The sequence below is a fragment of the Cupressus sempervirens genome, chromosome 10, assembly GCF_028749045.1.
Source record: "Cupressus sempervirens isolate cs-2001-9-10 chromosome 10, ASM2874904v1, whole genome shotgun sequence".
NCBI classification, from domain to species: Eukaryota; Viridiplantae; Streptophyta; class Pinopsida; order Cupressales; family Cupressaceae; genus Cupressus; species Cupressus sempervirens.
This window is the reverse complement of record NC_143127.1, coordinates 689,756,805-689,783,133: the sequence shown is the minus strand read 5'-3', so window position 1 is coordinate 689,783,133 and position 26,329 is coordinate 689,756,805. Positions and strand designations below refer to the sequence as shown.

Here is a 26,329-nt window from a genome sequence, read left to right as displayed (position 1 = left end):
ACTGATGTATACTGCATGAGAAGAGAAATTTGATCAACTAAAAAACCCACAGATTGCCCAAGTTGTTGAGATTCCACTACAACAGATTATTTCCAACTCAATATTTTACACTAACCATATTCCCAATCTCTCACACAACAATGAAAATGTACATGAAACTAACTTTCATAGAACAAAGGAAATAAAATAAATCTATGAATGATAGTAAAACTTCACAAAACCACTTCAAGGAAAGTGATAACATAAAGTTCATTTTTAATCCCACAACTTTCATTAACAACACGATTCACTCCAAAGCACTGCACAAAATAAAACTATACTAACATGAACAAAAAAATTAGTCTAGCTTAAATAACCACTTTTATCGCATCTCAAAAGTCCTGCAGCCATGTAAGTGAATATCATCAGTTTCTTGAGATACAAAAACTTAAATCATGCAATGAGAAAATCTATAAAAAATGTATATTTAGTTTTAGAGACTATCAAGGAATATGGATTGTAACCTGCTTTCTTAGGATGGGATCCCATGGAATAGGGCTTCCTATAAAATAGAGCGGAAGCCACTTGTTATTTTTTAGGGAATATTTTAAAGCTAGCAGTCCCATGACTGATGCTTATACACAAACTCAAAACTTTAACTTCCAAATTTAAGATCCCCTAAATTTTAGAACTCCTAATTTTTAGAAAAAGATTCCGAATAATCCCATAGCAAAGACCACACCCCTAGAAAGTGCGACCTAGAAAGTGTGACCATTTCTATGAATAAAATCTAGAGTTGTCGATCCTCCACAGCAGTCCAAAAGCCTCTCTTTACTGTCGTTTTATCACAGCAAGGAGCTCGACCCATCCTTTTCTATGTTTATTTCCAATCGATATAACAGTAGGGTCTTTTAACTTTCTTTTATATGGTGTAGCAGATTCTGACTTTGTCATCTAATAAGTGTTTTGGTTAAAAACTAGAAACTTGGGACGTTTGATTGCGTCAAGATCAAGTTTTTACGCGTTTGACAGAGTGTTTGTCATGGAAAACAGTGTATATTTTCTTGAAAGTGATTGCAGGATGACCATCTGCCATTGATAGATTTAAAATATGTGCGGTCAAAACAACATGTGATCACTAAATTCCTCGTCCAATCGCAATATCCTAGTTCCCATGGGCTCTTATGGGTTGACAGCTGAGAAACTGTGTGCTGGTGATGTCAGAAACAACAAATGGTCAGACGAAACAGAAACAGTGAAGCAGACGATTTGAATTTGGCTATCTTATAATGAATTTCTTCAAGGCTCTCCTCAATACATCATCTTTGTACTATTTTATTATCTTTGTTAAAGTTTAATAGGGGAAGTGTTGTTTAATGGTTAGTTTAAATACGTTTCCATATCTTTTGACTTTTTCAATTTTTTTGATTTTTTTATAGTTTTTGTTTTGATTAAAGTAAATTTACTCAAGATAAATATTGTGATATTGTTATTAAGATTTAAGTGTGTAATTTTAACGTAGAGAAGTCTTAAAATGTGATCATTTATAACTAGTATTCTAATTACTTAAAGTTATCTGCGTCAAAATTTTGTGCAGCTATTTCTAAGAACAATATATTTAGCTGCTACAAATAATTTAAAAAAGGTCCAATTGACTGAATGCACAAAATATATTAATAAAATTCGAAGAATAAAAAATAAATTGAATTTTTCAATTAGATAAGTCACAATTCGATGACTAACATAATGTGATTAGAATATTTAAAATAGAAGACTCCGCGTGTACAATGTAGGCGATCTTTTGAGCGTGCAAAAAGGACAGGAGAAAAAGTGTGCCGGTAGCCATATTATTTTGTCCGGCTCACACCAAGTTGTATGCGTGAAATTAATATAAATAAAATGTCTCAACTCCATCTTTCAACTTGGAAGGATACTTCATCGTTTCAGGCTATAGATAGTGAAGTTAACAGATTTAGAATTTTATATATTTATTTTGTATTGTATAATTTCTCTTTTCTTATTGTTGACGTAGAATCGTAGCTATATTAATAAAATGCTTGAAGTTAAAAGTACATAAATTTTAGTTATTATTTCTTATTTTTTAAATTTTTAGATGTGATTTCAAATAAAAATTGTTTAGTATATTTAAGTTTTATAGATATTTGTTTACTTTCAGAAGTTATTTTGAATTATAAAATATTTTGTACTATTATACATATAAAAATATTAATTTTTTTTTCCTATTATCAATTCATTTAAACACAATTGTCTCAAAAAACGTATTGATAAAAATTCTATACACTAACTCTTTACTAAAAAAAAATTATTTAAGGTTAAAAATAATCATTAAAATGGGTTATCATGCAATCAAGAATATGGATGAGGTTATTGTCTCTCATATGTCATATCGCTTTTACTGGACAAATATGATTCTCCAATGTGCTGGTAGTTTTACATGTTTGGTTATGAGAAAAAGAGCTCTTACTAGTGATAGATTGTCCAAGTTGAACATAATGAATCCTTTCAGATGCACTCTCTATGATATAGAACTTGAAACCATTGACCTCCTTTTTATTGCAGTGCTCATTTTCTACTTAATGTTGGAATTTTGTTTTGCTTAAGTTACATTATCAATCATCATTGTGTTCTCATATTTGGGATCTAATTCAATCACGGCCTATTCTATATTCTAACTCAATGTTTGCTTCCATATGGATGATCATCTCTTTATTTCTTTTTAAGAAGAAACACATAAGGCCTTGAACCCAAGAAAAGACAAAAATCACCCAAAAACTAGATCAAAGAAGGGGCATTATAGCTGATTAAAGAGCTAGCACAACACCACCCAAAATAATCCATTGCACAACCTTCATGAAAAATAATAAAAGAATACTATTTTTTAGAGTAACAAAACTTCTTAAACTAACACAATTAATCAAACTATTGATCTAGCCTCACATATTACTGACTTGATATTAGTACTTAAACTACCTAAAAAAAACTTAATCGTATTTCGAAAAAGCAACCAAGTGATTACAAATATAGGTAAACAAAGTCCACAAGGGTTCAAAACTGAACATAAAAGCCTCTATAGGATAGAAAAATAATATCAAAGGCAGAATAATACCAATTAGATTTTGTTAATAGCCTTCCAATTAATAGTGAGGTATATGATGTTGTCATTCTATTCCTTGGGGTCTCCAATCTTGTGCTCTTCCTCGTTCTTTCTATCTGTGTCCTTTCCAACCTTGTTAATATTTTTCCTTAAGAATCAAAAGGACTTATAGATAAGAAATTTCATCAATTCAAGTTGTTCAAACACACAGATTTAGATCCCCTTGTGAAAGTGTGAATAAATATATCATCAAGTCCATTAATGGGTGCTCTCTATTTAACTCTTTAGATAATGAGATTTTAAAATCTTAGCATGTTTTGAAAATTCCTTCTTTCTCGAGGAATTTGTCTCAATTCAAGTCAAAATTTAACATGAGGAAATTTAATGAAAATATTCCATATAGCTTTGTTTTCTAAATTAAATTTTGATGGCACATCACATGGGAATTTGGGTCTTTTAGTAGCATGCAAATATATCAAAGATATTCATTGAAATCTTCTAGTGGCAAAAGATATTTCATTAAAGTCAAGCAAGCTTAACTGAGTCATGAGGACACAAAATGTTAACATTCCTATTGAAGTAAAAAAGTTGACACACAAACAATTTTACATGGTCAATAAGTTATTAAGTGCCAATAATGAAATTACTAGGAAAGTGGAAGAGATTCTAGAAATAAGATTAGAAAATAATCAAGTGAAAAATAAATTAAGAGCTGAAATAGAAATTGTTGAAAGAATGAACAGATGTAGAGAGGCCATGAGAAAACTTGAAGAACAATCAAAAGTACAAATAAGACCTCATGATACTATTGGATTAGGCTATACTGAGTTCACAACATCTTCCAAGCAAGGTGAGTCATCAAAGCATGGAGAACAAAGGAATGATAAATCATAGAGAAAGAATCCTGCATGCTATCAATGTGGAAAACTAGGTCATACAAAAAATGTTTGTAAGAGTAAAACTAGTAAGTTCAATCCTAAATCCAAATTTGATTGTTATTACTTTAATTGTAGCAAGTATGGACACTAAGCATATGATTGTACATCAAAGATTAGTAAGACACCATCTACATCTAGATTTGAAGGTTAATGCTACATACATCAAAAGTATGGTCACAAGGACCAAAATTCCAAATCTAATCGAAAACATAGTTGGACACCTAAGAGACAAGACAATGCAACCAAGCAAGGTAATGTAATAAATTGGGATTACAATGTTCGCTTGTAACTTATGTGGAAAGTATGGACATATTGTAGTAAATTGTGTAAGAACACATTTTCAAGGAAGATTTGGGAATTAGAAGAACTTTGGTTTAGTATGTTTGCACTGTTAGAAGGTTGGTCACCTAAGCAGAGACTGTAGGAATTGAGCATCGAGACCCAACAATGAAGAGAACAAAGGAAAAGAAAAAGTTAGTTTTAAAGAAGTAAGAAGCTAGATGGATAAAAACCTAGAAGAAGAAATCATACGAATGTGAAAATTTAAATGGAGCATTTATGATCACCTAATCCAATGGATCAAGTAATTCCAACACCACAAACCAAGATAAAGAAGTAAGCATGAAACTACATTTCAAATTGTCAAATTTTACACCAGTTCCTAAGATTGAAATCATCCAAATTAACATAAGATTAGATGTATAAGGACATATTTGAAGTATGAATTGAGTGAATGTTTTGAAACCAAGTTGCAAAATCAATGATGGTTGAGTGTCACTATTGGAGGTTTAAATTGTTAAGTAGCCAAGTAAATTGTTTAATGACGATCGAGTCATGGTTTTGGTTGAATTCATAATGAAGGAATTTTGGGAAGTTTTGTTGCTAAGTTTTGTAGTAGTGGCCAAGACAACCTATATTTCACCTATTCTACATAGAAAACATTATTGAGGCCCTAAAATCACATTTTGACCTATATAGTAAATTTTGTCATCCCTTTCTATTACATTGCATTTGAGTTTTCAAGAGCATATTCAGCCCAAGAAATTTCTATGTGTGGTGAAGTAATTATGAAAATATCTTAGTGTGTACTGTCAACATTTGAAGTGGATTTGTGAGCAGTTGTGTTGAAATTGAGTGAAGCAAGGTTTCTTAATCGAACCCTAAGTTGTGATCATGGCATCTAACTCATCATCTATAGAGAATAATATGGAATCCAAGGAACCAAAGGTTAATACTATTGAATTGGTAAGAAATGAAGTGTGTAAGCCATCCACATTCAAGGCATATCTAATATTACAGTGAAGGGAGATTCTTCTAGAACCATATACTTGATCCCACCAAGAGTTATTTTGATCCACATAGTAAGATCATGTTATATGTGGAATATTGGAGAGGTTGGTAATTTGGAATTGAGAAATGTGCATGAGAAATTGTGTGAGAAAGGGCAATTGAAAGATAAACACGAGCATATTATTGAGAAAGACTTACTCACTCCCTAAATTTCCCTAAAGTTTTCAAGATTGAGTGGATTAAGGTTGTACTAAGTCGAGCACATGATATGAAGTTGTGGTTGGAAGGTGATCCAATTGAGATCATGAGGTAGATCATTCAATGAGTCATTGGCCATCCTATTATGGATAAACTTAAAATAATTTGATGCTAGAGAAAGGCTCAACAATTAAGGATAACAAATTGGCTAAGTGGAACAAGCACGAAATATAAATTTCAACCATCAAAGGCGTAGAGATTTATTTTGGAGTTAGGGTAATTGCACATAATTTTTTTCAGCCTAGCCAACTCAAGATCATTCCCTATCTGGTTGTGGACATTGCATGGAAGAGTGTGAAGAAATACCATAGTTATAATCTTTCCCACTTACAATTGAAGAAGTTAGCTGAGAAACTCAAGAGTACCAAGAAGGTGAAGGAAAAAATGTATAAATTTGGTTCATTACTTGTTTGTATTTTCTTTTTATCTTCAAGACCATTTCTCCATCATTGGAAATATAAATTGGAGTAAGAAGAAACCAGTCATACAATAGATAAATGAGTTTATCAATCAATTAGGTGATAATTTTAAAAAAGTCATGGATGGATACTTTGAGGAGTTTAAGAACATAAAGAATAGTTCAACAATCCTCAAGTCCTTAGTGGAAAAGTAGTATAATGGCATTTGTTTCAGGACTAGTTGGCACAAAGATTCCATACATTGAGTCAGTTATACAAAGGATTGCATGGTTAAGACCATTGGCATATGAAATTAGCATTAATGAGTCTACTATAGCTATTACAACTTTATTGGATGAGCCTGTTAAAAAAGACAATGAGCCATTCAATAGATACAAGACTGCAAAGGTAAAGATCAAAATGAGATAAATGTTCTAATGATTAATATGAAGAGGGAAAAAATGATAGAAATCCTAGAGAGAACATTTTTTGAAGGAGAAAAATAAGAGGAACCATTGCAGACTACCAAGGCTAAATGTGAAGACTTTTCAAGTGATGACAAGGAAGGAAATGAAGAAGAAGAGGTGGAAGGAAAAGAAAAAGGAAAAGAAATAGTGTGTACCAATCCATATGAAAGTAAAGATAAGAATTAGGTCACCAAGCCTATCCCTACAACCCAATGAGCCACAACACAAAGGACAAGGGCATCTACAACAATAGTTGTTGAGCCTAAGAAAGAAGTAGCTAAGGTGACTAAGCTAGCTCAAGGAAAGAAATCAACAAAGAGGAAATCCATCCTAGAAGAGGTCAAGCCAAGAAAACATACAAAGATGTAGAGGAGAGAAGTCATAATGCCAAAAGACAATTAAGAAAAGTCTAAGTCAAATAACACCAGTCAATTCAAAATCACAATATATAAGCCACCCTAGCTAATAGATGAGTTCTATGAAAATATTAGGGGGAGTGCATGTATGGTTGGGTTCAAGTTTACTAATTATAATGAATTGGATACAAAAAATAAGGCCAATGTTGAAGAAGTAGTTCTTTTGGTATAATGGGAAACTTCAAATATACATTAGTGGATTTAGGTAACCTAATACCTAATGAATTATATTGGAAGATTGATGAAAGATGGAAGTATGGACTAAAGATGAAGAGACAAATCAGAGAAGGCACACTTGCCCATGTTATGCCTGAGCTAAGAAGAAAAAAACATTCAAAAGCTTTGAGTGAGTACAATAAAAAATTTATTCCAGAGAGAAGAGAATTTTGTATTTTGAAAAGTAAAATAGAAAATTTTGTGGAAGAGAGTAAGATCATATGGAAGAAAATCTATGGAGTAATTGTAGATGATGAAAGAAAAGATGAGGATGAAAAAGTTGAGACTAAAAAGGTAATACAGAGGATATCTATGATGATCCAACAAATGTGGTTCAACAAAGTGAAGGGAAAATTGACACACCTATAATTGAAGATGAACCTGGGGTAAGCACAACTAAGGATGTGTCAAAAGAAGAAACTTTCATGGGTGAACATGATAGAAAGAGTGAAGGACATATGCCAACCAAGCCAGAGAAGAAGGAAGCTCCAACATTCAAGTCACCTCATGACATTGTGTTAAATACTAATCTTGTGATAGAACAAGTCAAAGATTATCCAAATGTTAATGCACATGTAAACTCAAAAAAAGTAGAGTCAAGACTTGAGTATGTGTGAAATCATGGTGAGCCAAACTATGGCCTTATGTGGCAATGAGAAATCAAGACATTGGTATTAGTCAACCTGATGTGAAATTTTGAGCTAGTTATGTACCTTATACAAAAAATTTGTAAGAATAGAATGTATAGTAAATTTAATTTAGTTTCTAAAATACTATCTCTTTTTTAATTAAAAATAATTCAGTTAGTCATAATTTTGAATTACAATGTAAAAGTACAAAACATGCTGGAAAAAATAAGGTGTATGTCTGACCACCTTAATCACAATCAAATGATAATGTTTCTTAAAAGATTCCATATATAAGAAGTAGAATCATAACCATATATGATGCATTTTTTTTGTATTTGTGTGCCATAGAAACAATTAATCTTGAATTTTCTACTACAACATTTTTTGGAATAGAAAGCTTTCATGTTTGACCATCTTAACTCATTAAAAAGTACACAATTTATTTATATTCTATTTGTTTTCTTGATAGTAGGAAAAATATAGAATGTGAAACATCATTTGGATTTTGAGAAGGTTATACCATTTTAAAGTTATAACTTATTTTCAATTAGTACGTAAATCAAAACTTTATAAGTAATTGCATTATAAAATAATTAATAATTACTTACTAAACTCATAATTTGACAACAATTATACGGATGGAAAGCTGATAATTTCCTTAAGAAGCCATTTTTATTTCATCAATTTTAGATGAAAAAGTGATTTTTTCCACATCGCTACCTTTTGACCCATCATGATCCTACACATACCCACTTCTTATCTCTATTATTCCTATTGTTTCACTTAGTCGGGATTTTATTCAAGGTGATGTAAATGTTAGTCAAGCCAAGCAATAGAGTTTATCAGCTAATAAAGGGGAAACCACCCAAATGCAAGAAAATAAGGATGATGCCAAGGAGGCAAATAATAAGGAAAAAATAGAGGGTGAGAAGAATGAAAAGAGTAAAGATGAAAAAGTAGACTGATCTTCTACTCATGAAATACAAACTTCCTCAGGACCTATAAGTGAGGGAGAAATGGAGGCTAGAAAGTAGAGTTCAACTAGTGGACTTAAAATTGATGATGATAAGGAGAAGAAGAAAATTTTTGTACAACTAGTGAATAAGCCCAAGGAAAAAAAGAAAGATGAAGAGCCATAGTAGGTCAAGGTGACACAATAGGAGGCACACAAGCTTATTTTGGAAGTCCACACATAAAGAAAACAAAAAACAGTGTTGAGTTCTAGTACTCTAGATTCCAAAGGACACAAATTGAAGAGAAAGATGAAGAAGTCTCCACATTCCATGAAGGGCATACTTGTAACTCTTGATGAAGAGATTTTGACATCTAACTAGGACACATCTAAATTAAGATTTGAATAAACAAGGAGACTTAATGACTTGCTAGATAGAATGGTGAAGCAAGAGGAGATGAGAAAAGAGTATCAACAAAGACAGGTATTATATGACATCAAAGATATATTTTTTGACATTGTTGTTGTATCTATACCTTAGATGAAAATGCCCCCATCATTGAGAAAATGATCAAGATAATGGAGAAACCTAATGACCCTAACATAGACACACAAGAAAAATTCAAGCAATGGTCAAAAAGGAAGTTTGAGATAAAAGAATTGGAGAAAGTTTCAACTAAAATTGTACTTAAGAAGGTTTAACTCTCCACTCTTGTTAATGATTTGGAGTGATTAGTGAGTAGATTAAATACATTGTTTATTAAAATATGTAGTTTCCTAGGATTTACAAAAGAAATAAGGAAGAAGATGGATAATATTGATGTAGATCTATTGAAAAGTGGTAAAGATTTGAAATTGGATCCAACTTATAGTTTAGTATATTTTTCTAAGATCAGATGTTTGTAGGAAAAAAAATTAGATTTATTGCATGAGGAATGCAAAATCAGATCAAAAGTCACATCTATACAAGCATTTTTATTTCCTCATTGGATGTGATTCAAAGGCATTTATAGGTTGCTAGGGACCTTATTCAGAGTCAACAATTTTTCATAGCTAACAATATGGTGGATATAGTAGCCAAATTGGAAATAGAAAGACAATTTGTTGAGACACTCAAGAGAAATTGGGACCAAAAAATGACTATTAGATTAAGATTAATTCAATCATTTTCTAGAGAATTTGGCATAATTCTTGGTCCACAATTAAATGTCACTACTTGGCATAAGTGACAAAAATAAGGGGGAAATGTTTATATGATCAAGTATGAAGATCATGAAAGGGGGAAATATAAATGCTATGTATATTATGACTGAAATACAAGGGGGAATGGATTAATAAGGAGACAAAATTTATTGATTTGATGCAACAAAAAGATTTTGAAAATATCTGTTACAACATAATACACAATGACTGAGCTATAGGTATGGAGCACACACTAAAGGATGGATTTTTTTGAAGATTTTGTTATGTTGAATTTTGATCATAATAAGTGTTTTATCACTAATATCAAAGGGGAGATTGTTGACCCTAAAGGAAATCTTAGTGTTGTCTATTAGTGGAAAACACTTAGTCATTTACAAAGTTGAGTTGGTTGGTCAACATTGGGACTGAGCCATAGTGATGACCAAACTATAAAGAGAAGAAGAGCACAAGTTCAATATGTGTCCAATAGGGTACTTTTGTCAAGCATTTATTGGTTTATGAACTATCTAGAAGGAAATACATCATATATGCCAAGTGTTATACGAGCTAAGAAATTCTAAGAGAAAATAGTTCAAACTGAGCATTGTCTATGTTTAGGATTAACAAAAAGAACTAAGCATGACCAAGCATCAAAGGTAATATTTGCCAAGTTATACATTTTCTGTATATGAGTTTGGAATGGAACAAAATCATATGTAAACATTTAATCTGACCACATTTTTCTACAATCAATGTGAAGAACAAGGTGGTAATTATGCCTATAGTTTTGCATTACTAATCCCTGTGCAGTATGAAGAACCAATCAAAAAATTGGAAAGCTTAAGTAGAAAAAAGGATGAATGAGAATTGTTGATTTTGATCTAGAATTTTCTTAAGATGACTATTTAAGAAATGTCTCACAACTAAATTAAGAGATAGAGTTGTTGTGAATTAAAGGAATGGATGTATGCAAAACTAAAGGAGAATTAGTGAGTAAAGGTGACCGAGCATTATAGTGAGAAGATATTGCAAATTAGTCACTTTGAGGTGATTAAATATTGGAAAGAGAAGAATTTTAATTAGCAAAGTAGTGCAAACTAAAAGATCAAGGTATTGTTACATTCTCATTAGTGTATTAGGTTAATCTCTTAGGGTCAAAGCACAAACCTGTGTCACCTTTTATAAAGAAACGAGATATTAGAATGTGACAGTTCAACATTCATGACAAAAAAAATGGTATTTGTGTTTAGAATTTGAAGATAATGTAAATTAATGAAATGTGTAGAATTGGATGAATTTTATGCCTATAATTTTGATAAATTTTTTGAGTAAGAATTTATTCATTTTCTTTAAATTTGAAGTCCCTTGTTTAACTATAAAAAATATAGGGTGTAGTTCCCATCAAACAAGTATATGCAAATAATCTTTTTTTGATTTGATCTAAAAAGATCTTATAGTTGAAATGTATAGCTAGGGAACAAAAAAAGAAATAATTATTTTTGATGTATATTTTCTTTGTTATAAGTACTCAAGCTTGACCTTATCAAAAGCCAACATTTTTTTCCTTCTGTCAAGACTTCCCTATCAAATCTATACCTTCTTGAAAAACAATTATATATTCATGAAGAGAACTCTCTCCTCTAGAGATAAATTTAAATTTTAACTTTTTTTGTTATGATTTACTATTTTTTTCCTTTTTTGAGGGAGCATCTTCTAAAATGTTGAAATATCGACTTATAATATTTTGAAGTTATAACATATTATAACTAATCAAAACACTTAAGAAATTATATAATAATGATATTGAATCTGAGATCTATAAAAGGGTATTTTTAGTTTTTGAAAAAAAGAGTTTTGATAGGGAAATGAGATTTGACCAAAATAGGTTTTGTTATCCTAAACAGTGACACAAATTTGTGCTTTTAGCCCTTAACAAACAACTTGAGAAACCTATTCTAAATCTCCTAATAGAGTACTCACTTAATAGTGAAGTTCAAATCTTTTTGTAATGGTAGACTTAAGAATACTATATTCTTGTAACAGAGAAGACCCATCACAGGGTAGATCCTTAGAAGTAATTAGAATTTTAGCCCTAATAGACAATTTGTTACTGCACTAGTGAAGATTTTGTGGGTACCATCCCCACCACAATTTTACCTTTACCTTGGAGGGTTTCTGCATTACCAAAGCTTATGCCATGTGTTTCTTACTTGTTTATGTATTTTATTCATACTAGTAGATATTCGATCTGATATTACATAATTTTACATGATTAAGGATAATGAGATTTACATGGTGAATTGTGTTGAGTATGGATTATGTTTGAAGTGGTAAAAGTTTTTGGATATTTTGATTCACCCCCACTCCCCCCCCCCCTTTAGCATCTCACCTTTCCATTAGATTTCCAACAACAACTTTAAAAATGTAGGAATATCTTTACAAATAACAAGTTACAGTTATCACACTACACACCCAAGGAACACACCTAGGACATTAAAGGGAGAAAATGGACAATCAATTACAATTTTTGTGATACAAAAGTGGTATTAAGGGATCTATAAAATACTAGGTACCACATTCTCATACTTACATAAAAATAAATGACAAGACACTTGAGATGTACACCAAAGCATAACACATCATCACATAAGACAAAGACATAAAACACCAAGAGACAAAATTTTATGCTTGGTGCAAGAGAATAGGTCATCAAGAAGAGATAGAAGTATTAAAAACAGTTAAAAAATCCCTGTCATACCTTCCACCAACACCATGAATCATATTCGAATGTGAAAAATGATAAATGTTGACTAACAAATTGTATCCTTTTTATGGAGAACAAATGAATTTGGTGGGATATGTTGTATTTTTCCATAATTGACCCAGAATGTGTTGGAAAATGGAAAATGAAACATGCATAGTTTGTAGCACAAAATTTGATGTCCACACTAACATATGCCTTATCTTGGTTGGTTGATTATATTGGCTTTTTATTTTCAAGTTACTTTCATATTTCTATTTTATTATAAATATTTTATTAATATAAATATGGATGCTCTATAACATTTTTGATATAAAATTAGCAACAAATATCCATTCTCATTTATATAAAGTATAGATATATATAAATAATATACCTTGAATAATTTATATACATTATATCAAAAAGAAACATATTCGTGGGTGTTGGAATTCTTTAGAATAATTGGAAGGGGGCTGAATCAATTATCCAAGGTCCAAATGTATAAATAAAACTTGTTAATGTTTGGTAGACCCATATCCATAAAACTTCAACATGCATGTTGCATCCATTAAATTGTACAATACTTTAACTTTGTAGGTTATTATCCTAGGTCAAAACAACTTTGCAAAAATGTAAGCATGAAACACCATAAGAATATTTATACAATTTGACACAAGGATTTTACATGGAAACCTAATTTGGGAAAAACCCCTAGTAACATGCTACTAATTCTCACTCTTCTAAAGTGATGCCCTATGAAAGGCCAACCCTATTAAAGGTTACAATACACACTGTTAAACATGGCCCGATTAAAGAATTTCAATCACCCTGTTAGGAGTGAGCCTTGTTAGAGGAATTCAAACCATTCTTAGAATGTCACCCAGTTAAAGGATTTACAAATGATTCTTAGGAAAACCTTAATCCAAAGGATTTTATCCACATTGGAACAATTATTAGAAAGTAACACTAGGACTTGATCTAATAAAAAATTACAACTCAGTTTTAGATTATCGAGCTTTGTTTCAGTCCTCCAATATGCTTGGAATTTATACACTTTAGCTCTGATATATTGTTCACCCTTCAAGTATTCATACTCTTAAACCTTCTTGCTTCATATACTAGCTATAGCCTCTTTTGTTTGGCCACTGAATGAAGCGATACCCTAGACTCCTTGTCTTCCTTAAGTTCTCACACATGACAATCTTTTCTTCTAAGTAACTATCTCTATAAATAGAGAATTTAGATCTTTAACCATAATTGTCTATTTTAGGGTTAGGTAGGATTAGGTAGGATTCAATGAATCTACCCACTTTTTCATTTGGTTCATCTAGAAACTTCCTCTACAATCTTCCTTGTATTTGCCTCAAAATGGTTTACATTGAATTCCATGCCACCCTCTCATCATAATTATCTTCCACGCGCTTGACATAATTCAAGAAAACAAAATAGTCATCTTAGATTTGTTAAGTCTTTGATTTAACACTATTTATCATCACACAACATTTATACTATTATGTCGCTTAGCCAACACTATTTCTCTTGGCAAACACTAAATTTTACTAATGCTCGACACTAACTAAACTTTACTCGACATATACTAACATTTGCTCATCTTGCACTATTTTTCATCTTTTCTTAGCATCTCTTGATTTTCACTTGGCTTCTATTGATTTCTGGTCGACTTCTACTAATTGCTTAGCAAGGCTTGGTAGACACTTTTCTTACTTGATCTACTTCTAGTCTTACCTTGAGTAATCTTTAATTTCAAACATTAAGTAGATAAGTAATACACTATAGTATCAATGTGTTGCTTGGTCTTAATGCTTCTTTTACATGCCAAATAACTCTACCATTCTCTAGGTGCCTTTTCTTAATCTCCTCTTTTCAAATTCTCTTCATCAACCAACTGAATGATAGCTTTTAGGCCAAAAAGCAATTGTCTCACTAGCAGGTAGCAAGTTTGATATCATTGACAAAATAATGATGGTTCCATTATAGGTTCTTCACTACAAAAAAATCTCATATCAATATTAGGTATATAGAATTATAATAGTTAAATTCATGTCACATTATTGACTTTGGAAAAATTAACTGGTAGTCACAATTATGTGCTAGTGCCTCCTCTTCTTAGACTATTATCTCTTCTCTTTTTAATGTCATTAAATTTAAATTAAAATGAGACTAAAATGAAGTGATGCCTATTATAATTTGATAAAAAACTATGATTTGTTCCATGCTCATTTGGTAAGATATCTTAAATTTCTTTTATCTTTCTTCAAATTTAAAATTTGATTGTTGACTATCAACATAAAGTATAGACTTCAAATGTCTTTTCCATTTCTTTTTGAGTTGATTGGTTTGGTGAAATTCTTCCATTTGTTTACTATCAATCTTATAGGAAGAATGGTGATGTGAAAGCTTATTCAAATTCAATGGATGTGCCCATGCAACTAAATTGACTAGAAGGTGTATGGTTCAATTGGATAGATGAACCAAACTAGTACAAATGTGTTCTAGGGGAGAGAAGACAATACATCAATGGGGTTTAATAGGTGACATGTTAGGTTCACACTTTAGACTAGTACATGAACAAAATTGACCTATAGATGTGCACTAAAAATGTATTATCAATGCATATCCTAAAAAAGATGCCTCTAAATTTTATAAAAAAATCACTTGTGTGGTGCTATATCAACACACTATTGAATGCTATTTAGTGCACACCTATGGATCTTACAACATTTTGAGACCATATTAGACACTCTCACATAAAGAATGATAATGTGGTAACATATTTTCCTATGCAACCTTGATATTTTATTTTTAAATAGGGGACTTGACAAATAACCTACTTACAAAATCAAAATAACTTGAAAAATTTGAAATCTCCATATAGCATTTTAAAAAGTGTGAAATTAGAGTGAGCATGCACTGAATCCTCTCTATTAGAAGAGTCATATTTTGATAAGAAAGTTGAGGTATAACTTAGATTTTAGGAATATGTACATCTATAAGGAGTTGGCATAGTAGTTCTTCCTAGTTTGTAGGCCGACGACTTAAACATCACACACTAATGCTTAATTCCTAGGCTAAAAGTGTTAAATAGTCAAAGTTGACTTATATCTCCAAGCTTAATTTCTTCCTTAAAGTGTGATGTTTAAGAGTGACTAAATGTAGATGTTTAAATATATACCCAATTCTTAAGTTTTTAAAAATTCAAATTTTATCTAGCATCTAACAAAAGCTAAGCAAATATAGTCTGACTTGTTACACAATTGTATATTTACTTTTGAAACAAGCATAAACCAATAACTGTGCAAATAATAAATATATAATTGTACATAAAACAAATACCTATAATCTGACTTGTTACACTCTTGAGACATTTATTATGTGGACACTTGTGTGATGCTTACTATCCTAAGGCCCACTTGTTTGTGGCCATTTCTACACAATTTTGATTGGGTCAAAACATTGGCTTCTTCCTTGAAGGAAACATTTGACAACATGCCATTTGTAGTGGTATGATTGATCAACTGACCAACCCATTTAGAAATGAGAAAAATGACACTAATCACATTCACCCCTTGTGCAACTCCACTTAAAAAGAACAAGTCCTATTAAATGGCAAGGCAAGGAAAGAGCAAGGCAAGTGCATAACAAAAATAATAATATTAGATGTTAGATCTAATATTACATAACATTGCATGATTAAAGATAATGAGATGTATGGTAAATTATGTTGAGTATGGATTATGTTTGAAGTAGTAAAACTTTTTGGAGATTTTGATTCAGACCCCCCTCTTAGCATCTCACTTTCCCATTAGATTTCCAACAACAACTACAAAAATGTAGGAATATATTTACAAATAACAAGTTATCATACTGCACACCACAAGGCACACACCTAGCGCATTAAAGATAGAAAATGGAAAATCAATTATTATTTTTGTGATACAAAAGTGGTATTAAGGGATCTAGAAAACCCTACCACATGCTCATACTTTCATAAAAATAAATGACAAGACACTTGACATGCACACTTTAAAGCATGATGCATCATGACACAAGCCATGGACATAAAACACCAAAAGATAAAATATTATGTTTGGTATAAGATAATTGGTCATCGAAAAGGACTAGAAGCATTAGAAACCTTAAATACATCCCCAAATCACACCTTCCTGGACCAACCCTACAAATCATATTCAAATGTAAAAAATGATATATCTTGACTAAAAATTGTACCCTTTTTGTCGAGGGCAAATAAATTTTGGGCGATGTGGTGTCTTCTAGCATAATTGACCTAAAATGTGTTGAACTAGAAAATTAAGCATGCATAGGTTGTAGCACAAGATTTGATGTCCACACTAACATATGCCTTATCTTGATTGGTTGATTATATTAGATTTTTATTTTCAATTTACTTTCATATTTTCATTTTATTGTATACTTTTTATTAATATAAATATGGATGCTCTACAAGCTTTTCTAAACAATAATTAGCAATAGATATCCATTCTCATGTGTGTGTGTGTGTGTGTGTGTGTGTGTGTGTAGAAACAATATACCTTGAATAATATATATAGTGTATAAAAGATAAACAAATTCATGAGTATATAATTATAATAGTTAAATGCATGTGACATAATTTACTTGGAACAAAGTAATTGGATTGGTAGTCACAATTTTGTGTTAGTGCCTCCTCTTCTTAGGCTATTGTCTCTTCTCTATTTTATGTCATTAAGCTCAGATTAAAATTAGACTAAAATGAAACCATGCTTATTAGGATTTTAAATTTTTTATGATTTGTTCCATGCTTGTTTGGCAAGACATCTTAAATTGCTTTATTCTTGCTTTAAATTTAGAATTTGATCGTTGACTATTGACATAAAGTATAGACTTCATATGCATTTTCCATTTAATTTTTAGTTGATGGGTTTGGTGAAATGCTTGCATTCGTTTATTATCAATCTTATTGGAAGAATGGTGATATGAAAGCTTATTTGAATTCAATGGAAGCAGCCATGAAAGTGACTTGACTAGAAGGTGTATGGTTCTATTGGATAGATGAACCAAACTAGTACAAATGTGTTAGGGGAGAGAAGCCTATAAATGAGTGCAGTCTAATAGATGACATGTTAGGTTAACACTCTAGACTGGTACATGAACGAAATAGACCTATAGAGGTGCACTAAAAATGTACCATCAACACATATCCCTTGAAAGATGCCTCTATATTTTAAACAACAACCACTCATCTGGTGCTATATCAACACACTATTAAACTTTATTTAGTGCACACCTATGGATCTTACAACATTTTGAGACCATATTAGACACTTTCACAAAAAGAATGATAATGTGGCAACATATTTTCCTATGCAACCTTAATATTTTATTTTTATATAAGGGACTTGACAAATAAGCTGCTTAAAAAATCAGAATAATGTGAAATAATTTAAATTTTCCTATAACATTTTCAAGAGCATGAAATTAGAGTGAGCATATAGTGACTCCTCTCTCTCTTAGAAGAATCACGTTTTAATAAGACAATTGAGCTATAACTCAGATTTTAGTAATATATACGTATTCACACATAAAACAAATACTTAGAGTCTGACTTGTTACGCTACCTATAGTCTGACTTGTTACACTCTCGAGACATTGGACTCTTGTGTGATTCTCGCTATCCTAAGGCCCACTTGTTTGCGGCCGTTTCAACACAATTCTGATTGGGTCAAAACATTGGCTTCTTCCACGAAGGAAACATTTGACAACGTGCCATTTGCAGTGGTATGACCGATCAACTGATCAACCCATTGAAAAGTGAGAAAAACGACACTAATCACGTTCACACCTTGTGCAACTCCACTCAAAAAGGAAGAGTCCAATTAAATGACAAGGCAAGGAAAGAGCGAGGCAAGTGCATAACATAAATAATAATAGTATGCCCACAAGACAAAGACTCCCAAGGATTAAATATTCCCAACCTCAAAGAAAGAATCAGTCAACTCTGACCGCTGTACTGAATGACAAATATTATAATAATTATTATATTTTGTGAACGTGGAGAGACATTTTCTTGGCAATAACCGAGTCATGTTCAAGTTATGCATATAAAGAAGAGGTTGCGGAGGATTTATTAATGAGTGAGTGAATCAATATTTTCATCTGTAGAGTGTAGACAAACAAGATGGGACGAGCTCCGTGTTGTGATAAAATGGGTGTTAAGAGAGGCCCCTGGTCTCCTCAAGAAGACCAAATTCTCGTTCAATTTATTCGAAAAAATGGGCATGGAAACTGGCGTGCTCTTCCTAAAGAAGCAGGTTTTATTTCTATTTCTTCCTCCAACACATTATGTTTCCTTCCAATATGTTTTAGTGAATTTCGTTGAAGCTTATAAGTCTTTGTTTGAATTTGGGCAGGGCTTTTGAGATGCGGTAAGAGCTGTCGTCTAAGGTGGGTTAACTACCTCAGACCAGATGTTAAGCGTGGAAAGTTCAGCCATGAAGAAGAGGAAACCATTATTAAACTACACAACCTTCTCGGCAACAGGTACTGTCATTGGGTCTTATGTATAAATGGGGTAGTGTTTTGCTTTTCCTTGAAAGGATCATTTTGAGATATGGGAAAAAATTAAGTTTGGAAAAACTAGAGAAGGTGTTCAATAGTGAATGGGTCTAATAGCGGTTCAATCAGTTTTAATAATTCAATATATCAGTATGATTATTTATATACGAATAGTTGGTCAGTTTTTGGCTTTTTTTATCTTTTTGATTCATGAGTGACTCATTTGTGCACCACTGCTGCTGATATTATGAACCACTATTAGAAATTTGTGAAACACTAGTGAATGTTTTTTGAGCTGCTATTTGTGATTAAATGAATAATTGCCCATGAACACATTTTTTGGATCGCTTGTTGACCATTTCATGCATAACTCCCTCTATAGAATGCATTGTTAGAGGAGTTGAAAACTTAGCTGTAAGCAGTTAAGTTGTATACATGACAAAAAAAAAGGAAAAATTTGCTGTAGACACTACCAAATACCTTCCCTAGATTAATTTTGACTATGTAATACTTTTCATTTAAGAATTAATTATTAGTGCGTAATATTTACAGCATGAAACTTACACATTATTCTATTAAGAAACTTTTAATTGTATTCTACATTCCTTTCTATAATGAAAATTTTAAGCACTTTTAAGCTGTTCACTCACGGACACCTTTAAACATCACACACTAAGGAACAAATTGAGTTTGTAAAATGAAGTCAACTTTGACTATTTAACTATTCTCATCTAGAAATCAAGTCTTAATGTGTGATGTTTAAGCCGTCCACTCACGAATCAAGCCAAACACAATCGCATTGCACATTTATTCTTGTTTTAGTAATATCTCTAATGCCATTTATTAACAGATTCTTTGTAAAATATGATCCAGGTGGTCTGCCATTGCCTCTCAACTGCCTGGAAGAACAGACAACGAGATAAAAAATGTGTGGAATACCCAGTTGAAAAAAAGGCTTCTCAAAAGGGAATTCGATCCGGCAACAAGTTCAAATTCATCCATGGAGGAGAAAAGTTCCATTTCAACTCTAGTTGATTCACAGAATACTTCAAGTCAGATGTTTTCGTGTGTAAGTAGTATGGGCAGTGAGAGTAGCACTGTTGATTCAGCTTCAACGTTAGGCTGGTTTCAGTCCAATGGTGTTAATTCTTTTGATGATGGTGAGTTTAAGGACTTGGTAATAGATGATGCGTTTCTCTTTGAAAACCAAATTTTTGAAGATGAGGAAAGAGAGATTGAATCTTCAACAACCACATCTGAAGTGGTTTACGAGCACAATTCGAACATGAAAGCTCAGTATTTCAATTCTGCATGTTTAGATGATGATTTATTGAGTTGCAGTGATTCGATAAACACAAATCTCCATCCGCTGTGGACTATGGAGTTGGAGAGTAATGAGGAGGATTATTGGTTAAATGTTTTGAGCCAACTTGGTTCATCATCTATTTTGGGCAATGGTTAATTTTTAGACAAAATGTTTCAACGATAAAAAAATGTTAAACATGATTGTTTTCAGATTGCGAAAGCAAAGTGAAATTTTTTCAAATTTTTTGTTGTTTTCAGTTACAAAATATACAGAAGATCAAATGTTGAAAATTTCAAAAAAAATTCATTGTGTCTTCGTTTATTTGAAATTTAGTCAGTAGTACAATGTATAAGAAGGATAGCTGCATCCCCCATTTTGTAGCCTGTTGCTCAACTTTCACACATTGTAGAATGATACAAGAGTTATTTTGACTAAATCGCCATGGTTTAACACTGTTTGAATATTGTTTATTAGTTAGATATGTTTTTTATATAATGGTCAGACATTTGTAGAGGAAGAAGATGTGTCAATTGTTTTTGAAAAGAAGGAAAGGACAATCATGAGAAACTTGTAGCATAACAGCTATGCAACAGCGAAAGTCATCCAATAAAGTATCATATAATATTCAAAGGCCTAGCTCGAGGTGGAAGATGATTTAAATTATCAAATAGTTAATAAGAAATCTTACATCTTATAAAAGTTAACTGTATTTTACAAAAGCGTTATATAAATTTAAGACAGGAAGTGTTATAAACATATTATTGGTGTTGGATGATTTCACTTTTAAATAATGGATTAGTTGCTGTTCCACGATGGTCAAAATCCCGTGAATAGTTTATTTCAAATTCAATTCATAATTTTAAAAAAAAAACTATTACGAAAAAAATATGAATATATGAATCACATCAATTTATAAAAAGATCAAATTAATCACAAATAGATAGAAAATCATAAATTCTGATCTTGACTAAATCACACGCTTGTATTACTTTATTTTTTTCATAAAGCATATAAGTAACATTTTGCAAATCTTTCCTCATCCGAAGTTTGTGATAGTAATGCATTAAAAATGAGATTAATTCTTAAAATAATTAATTAAAATATAAATGACAATTATGAGAAATTAGAAGCATAAAAACCATGCAACAATAATAGTTAGCTAATAAAGCACCATATAATATCCCTCAATGGACAAGATGAAAATTGAAGATGATATTAATAATCAAATAGTTGATAACAAATTTACAGCTTACTATTATTTACTATTTTCATATTTCAAAAATAATTAGTTTTAATTTTTGAAAACACATCAAAAATGTTTTTGTTATTAAAAGCACTAAAAAATGGGCAATTGGCATAATGAACAAACTAGTGATAGAGTCACTAACAACTAAAAAATAGCCCACTGACCAAAGGAGCAATAGAGCTCACTTACAACCCATATTCAATATCAAAATATTGGTTGCCAAAGGGGCCCTTGAAAATTTGCAACCTCCTTTTAAGCAAAACAAGAAAAAAGTAAACAGACTCAACTGAATGGCAACTTCAAAAATTAGGGAGATGTCACAATGTCCAATACTAAAAGTGGTAAATCCCCAATCCTTCTACTTTAAATTTTCCATAATCAAAGCCACTTTAAGTGAAGTGGCACTAGTAGATAACCCAAAAAATACAAACAACCTCCAGGTAATGAACACTAGAAAAAATAGGACAAAAGAAAACTCGTGCATCATCAGAGGGTGAAATACCCTCATCTTGATAGCCTTCTAGAAAAGAAGCTCTTGCAACATTATGGATACCAACCCACCCCCCCCCAAAGTAGTTCCTCAACCATGTCGACCCTAAAGACAATCTTAGTATTGAACCTATTAATGTAATTTAACACTTAGTCATTTATTAGGAAGATTTGGTCAATCAACACTACGACTAAGCTACAATATAGGCCAAGCTATACAATGCATAAGTTTACAAGTTCATTGTGTGTTGAGGAAGACATAGTTGCGCATCACATCAATAGTCATCAAGTATTTAGTTGTTTTCGAGAAGCTTGAAGGAAAAACATCATATTAGTCGAGTGTTATATAAGTTGAGCAGCTTAGAAGAGAAAATTGTTCAAGTTGAGAAAAGTTCATGCCAAGGGATAGCATCAAGAATCAAGAATGACTGAGCATCAATAAGGTATATGTGCCAAGAAATACATTTTTTGTATTTGAGTTTTGAATGGCACAAAATCATATGTAAACTATTCTTGTCAAGATAGAAATGTGTTTATATAGAAGAGAATCAAAGAGGTAATCACACCTATGATTATACATCATGAATCCCTATGTGCTATGATCAACCAATTAGAAATAGGAAGGACTAAGTGACAAAAAGGATGAGTACTAATCATTGATCAAAATCTAGAAGCTTCATTAGATGGTTATAAAAGAAGGGTCTTAAGACAAAAGATGTTGTTGTGAGGGAGATGAATGCATGAATGTGAAGCTCAAGTAGAATCAGTGAGTTAAGAGTTGAGAAGGAGTAAGGTGACTGAGTAGTGTAGTGAAGAGTTGTTGCAAATCAATCATAGATAGGTGATTATAGTTTGAATAAAGAAGATATATAATAAGTATACCAATGCATACCGAGGATCAAGGCATTGTAAATCTCATAACAAAGTCCTAGCGGGCTTATTGTAAATCTCTTATCAAAGTTCTCACTTAATTCTAATGTAACAATCCTTTGATCAAGATAGACTTAACAATCTTGTAAGCTCTTAATAGAGAAGACCCCTCATATGGTAGATCATCAGAAGTATCACATTGTAGCCCTAATGGGAAATTTATTGCTATAGTAGTGAAGATTTTGTGGGTCCCATCCCCACCACAATTTTACCTTCTCATTGGAGAAATTTTGCATAACCAAATATTGTGTTACGTGCTGATTACATGTTCATGTGTTTTATTCATGCAAGTACATGTTAGACCTGACATGGAAATTGAGCAAAATGATATACAATATTAGGAAGAAAGCATTGAGGACTTGTGGGATGAAGATAGATATAGCGAAATTGATGGAGTAGTAGAAGATCTATTAGAGAAGAACAACATTTTGAATAAAGAAGTAAAGGCACTGAAGAGAGAGTTCATGAAATATACTCAGCAAGGCTATATGAAATCATTGAACATAAGAAAAATGTTAAAGATGACAAGGTAAATGCTACTAATGATATGAGGAAAATGAATACAAGACTTGATGAAAGTAGAAATGACTTATAAAAAGAATGAAAGATAATCAATTTGACATGGTCAATCGGCCACTATGTTACAATCATAAAATTGCAAAGAAAGTGGAAGAGATTGCAGATCTAAGATCAAAGAATAACCAATTGAAAACAATTGAAAGTTGAAAAAGAAGCCATTGAAATAATGAATAGACCTAGAGGGGCAATGAGACAACTTGATGAAAAACTAAGAGCACAAATAAGACCTCATGATACTATTGGACTAGGCTATACTGAGTTCATATCATCTTATAAGAAAGGAGAGTCATCAAAACATGACCTTGAGAACAAAGGAATGCAAAACCAAAGAACAAGAATCATACATGCCATCACCATAGAAAACTAGGTTAAACATCAAATGTTTGTAGGTGAAAAATTGGTACTTGTCCAATGCTATGCCAAAATGCAATGGTTATTATTTTAATTGCAACAAACATGGATATCATGCATATGATTATTGATCAAATACTAGAAAGATATGAGGTAAATCTAGATTTGAAGGTTATTGCTACACATATCATAAGTATGGTCACAAGGTATAGGATTATATTTCTAATGAAAAACACAATTGGACACCTAAAGATCAAGGAAATGCAACTAGAGAAGGAAATGCAACTAGACAAGGTAATGTAATAAATTGAAATTATAATAATTGGGTCACCTATTAGCTATGTGGAAAATATGAACACATTGTGACAAAATATGCAAGGATACATCTCAGTGGAAGATCAAGAAACTAGAGAAACTTTGGTCCAGTGTACTTTCATTGTCAAAAGATTGGTCACCTAAGAAAAGAATGTATGAACCGAGCTCTAGCATTCAATAATGAAGAGAACAATGGAAAAGAAAAGGTTAATGTTGAAGAAGTAAGAAGTCGGACAAATCAAACCTAGATAAAGAAATGTGATGGAAGTAGTAGGGTAAAAGTACAAAGGTGTGCCACCTTTCAAGATGACTTATTAGAACAAGTGAATTTGAGTATTTCCATCAATTTTTTTTTTTTTTTTCAAACATATGATATAGATAAATTCATTCTAGCTAAGTTATATATGTTCTCATACTTTTCCAACTATTAATATTTATCAAATGTGCACATGTTTTATACTAATTTATGTCCCATTACTAAAGAAATGAACTTATTTTAGAAAACTGACATTTCAATATCTCTTACTCTTTTTAATGATAATTTTTTAATAACATATAAACACTATTTTATAAAGTTTAAAGTTAAGAATATTATCATAGAGATTTTATAGTATTTTAATTAGATATATTATATTGTAATTAAAAAATGACACAAGTAAATATTTTAACACTCAAGAAGATATTAATTTTGAGAACAAAAAAAAAGTAAATCATAAAAAAAAAATAGTAAATCATATGATGTTCTAGAGGAGAGAGCCCTATTTTAGAGTGTATAATTTTTATTTGGGTTAGAATAGATTTGTTTTGACAAATGTGGTGGGAGATGAAAACTATCTATTTCAGGTGAGTTGAAATTTGAATTTTTATAAAAGTGAAATTATAGGTCAAAATACAATGTTTATTTTTTATTCATTTAAATATACTTGTCGTTGAAAAAATAATATGAGATCAAAGGGAAATGGGTTTATTTCCATATAGTTTTTTGGTGAGAATTAGACCCCTAATTGTTAGCATGTTTCAAAAACTAAAAAATCAACCTTAGAAATTAGGAAAATATATCAATTCTTAATATAAATAATCATTAAAAATAATAATCCTAAAATCCATTTCTACCCATTTCATTAGTTTACTTCATTTCCAAATTCTAAATAATAATGTCCTCTTTATATCATTGAAGTTGACCAATTATACTTTTATTGGCTTTTTCCCTTCATAAAACAGCATGACAGGTTTGTGCTTTTACCTAGTAGTGCAAATGATGAAGTTGTGATGCCCCAATCCAATAGATCAAGTGATTCTAACACTACAAACTAATATAAAGAGGTATGTATTGAACTACATTTCAAATTTCTTAAACATGCATCAGTTCCTAAGATTGAATGCACAATAGTCCAAATTGACATGTTATTAGATGCATATGGATAGATTTGAGGCTTGAATCGAGTAAATATCTTCAATGCTAAGTTACTAAGTTAGAGATGGCCAAGTCTCAGTATTTAAGGATGAAAAGTGTTAATTGGCTGAGCATAATTGTTAGTATTTTCCAATTCATAACTTTGGTCAAGTTGAAGAAGTTTGAATTGTTATTACTGGGCTTTGTTGTATTGGCCGAGACAACTGTTGTGCACCAACTATGTGTACAAAATATTAATGAGGCCATAGTTTTTAATTTTTTGATCTAGTTAGCAAGTTTAGTTAATTATTTTGGTCATACTACATCTTATTTTCAAGATAAAATTGAGTCCAAGCAATTTTTGAGCATTTTGAGTGATTCTATAAGTTCTGTTAGTGTATTGTCAACATTTGAAGTGAATTGTGAGAGTATGTGTTGATACCAAGTGAACTAGAGTATTGAAGATCAAACCCTAAACACAAAAATGGCATCAAGTTCATCTATTGTACACAAGGAAGAGTCATCAAAGTTTATTAATTTACAATTGATTATAAAGGAGGCATC

At 31.4% G+C, this 26,329-nt stretch overlaps 1 protein-coding gene across 1 annotated transcript; it reads left to right on the top strand.

Annotated features, from left to right (window-relative positions):
- The first annotated feature begins 18,729 nt into the window (after positions 1 to 18,729).
- On the top strand, positions 18,730 to 20,891 carry LOC149535718 (transcription factor MYB15-like). Its single transcript, XM_089804175.1, has 3 exons — positions 18,730 to 18,912; positions 19,012 to 19,141; positions 20,030 to 20,891. The coding sequence occupies exons 1-3, from the start codon at positions 18,780 to 18,782 to the stop codon at positions 20,616 to 20,618; spliced, it is 852 nt and encodes a 283-aa protein (XP_089660301.1). The 5' UTR covers positions 18,730 to 18,779; the 3' UTR covers positions 20,619 to 20,891.
- Positions 20,892 to 26,329: the final 5,438 nt, after the last annotated feature.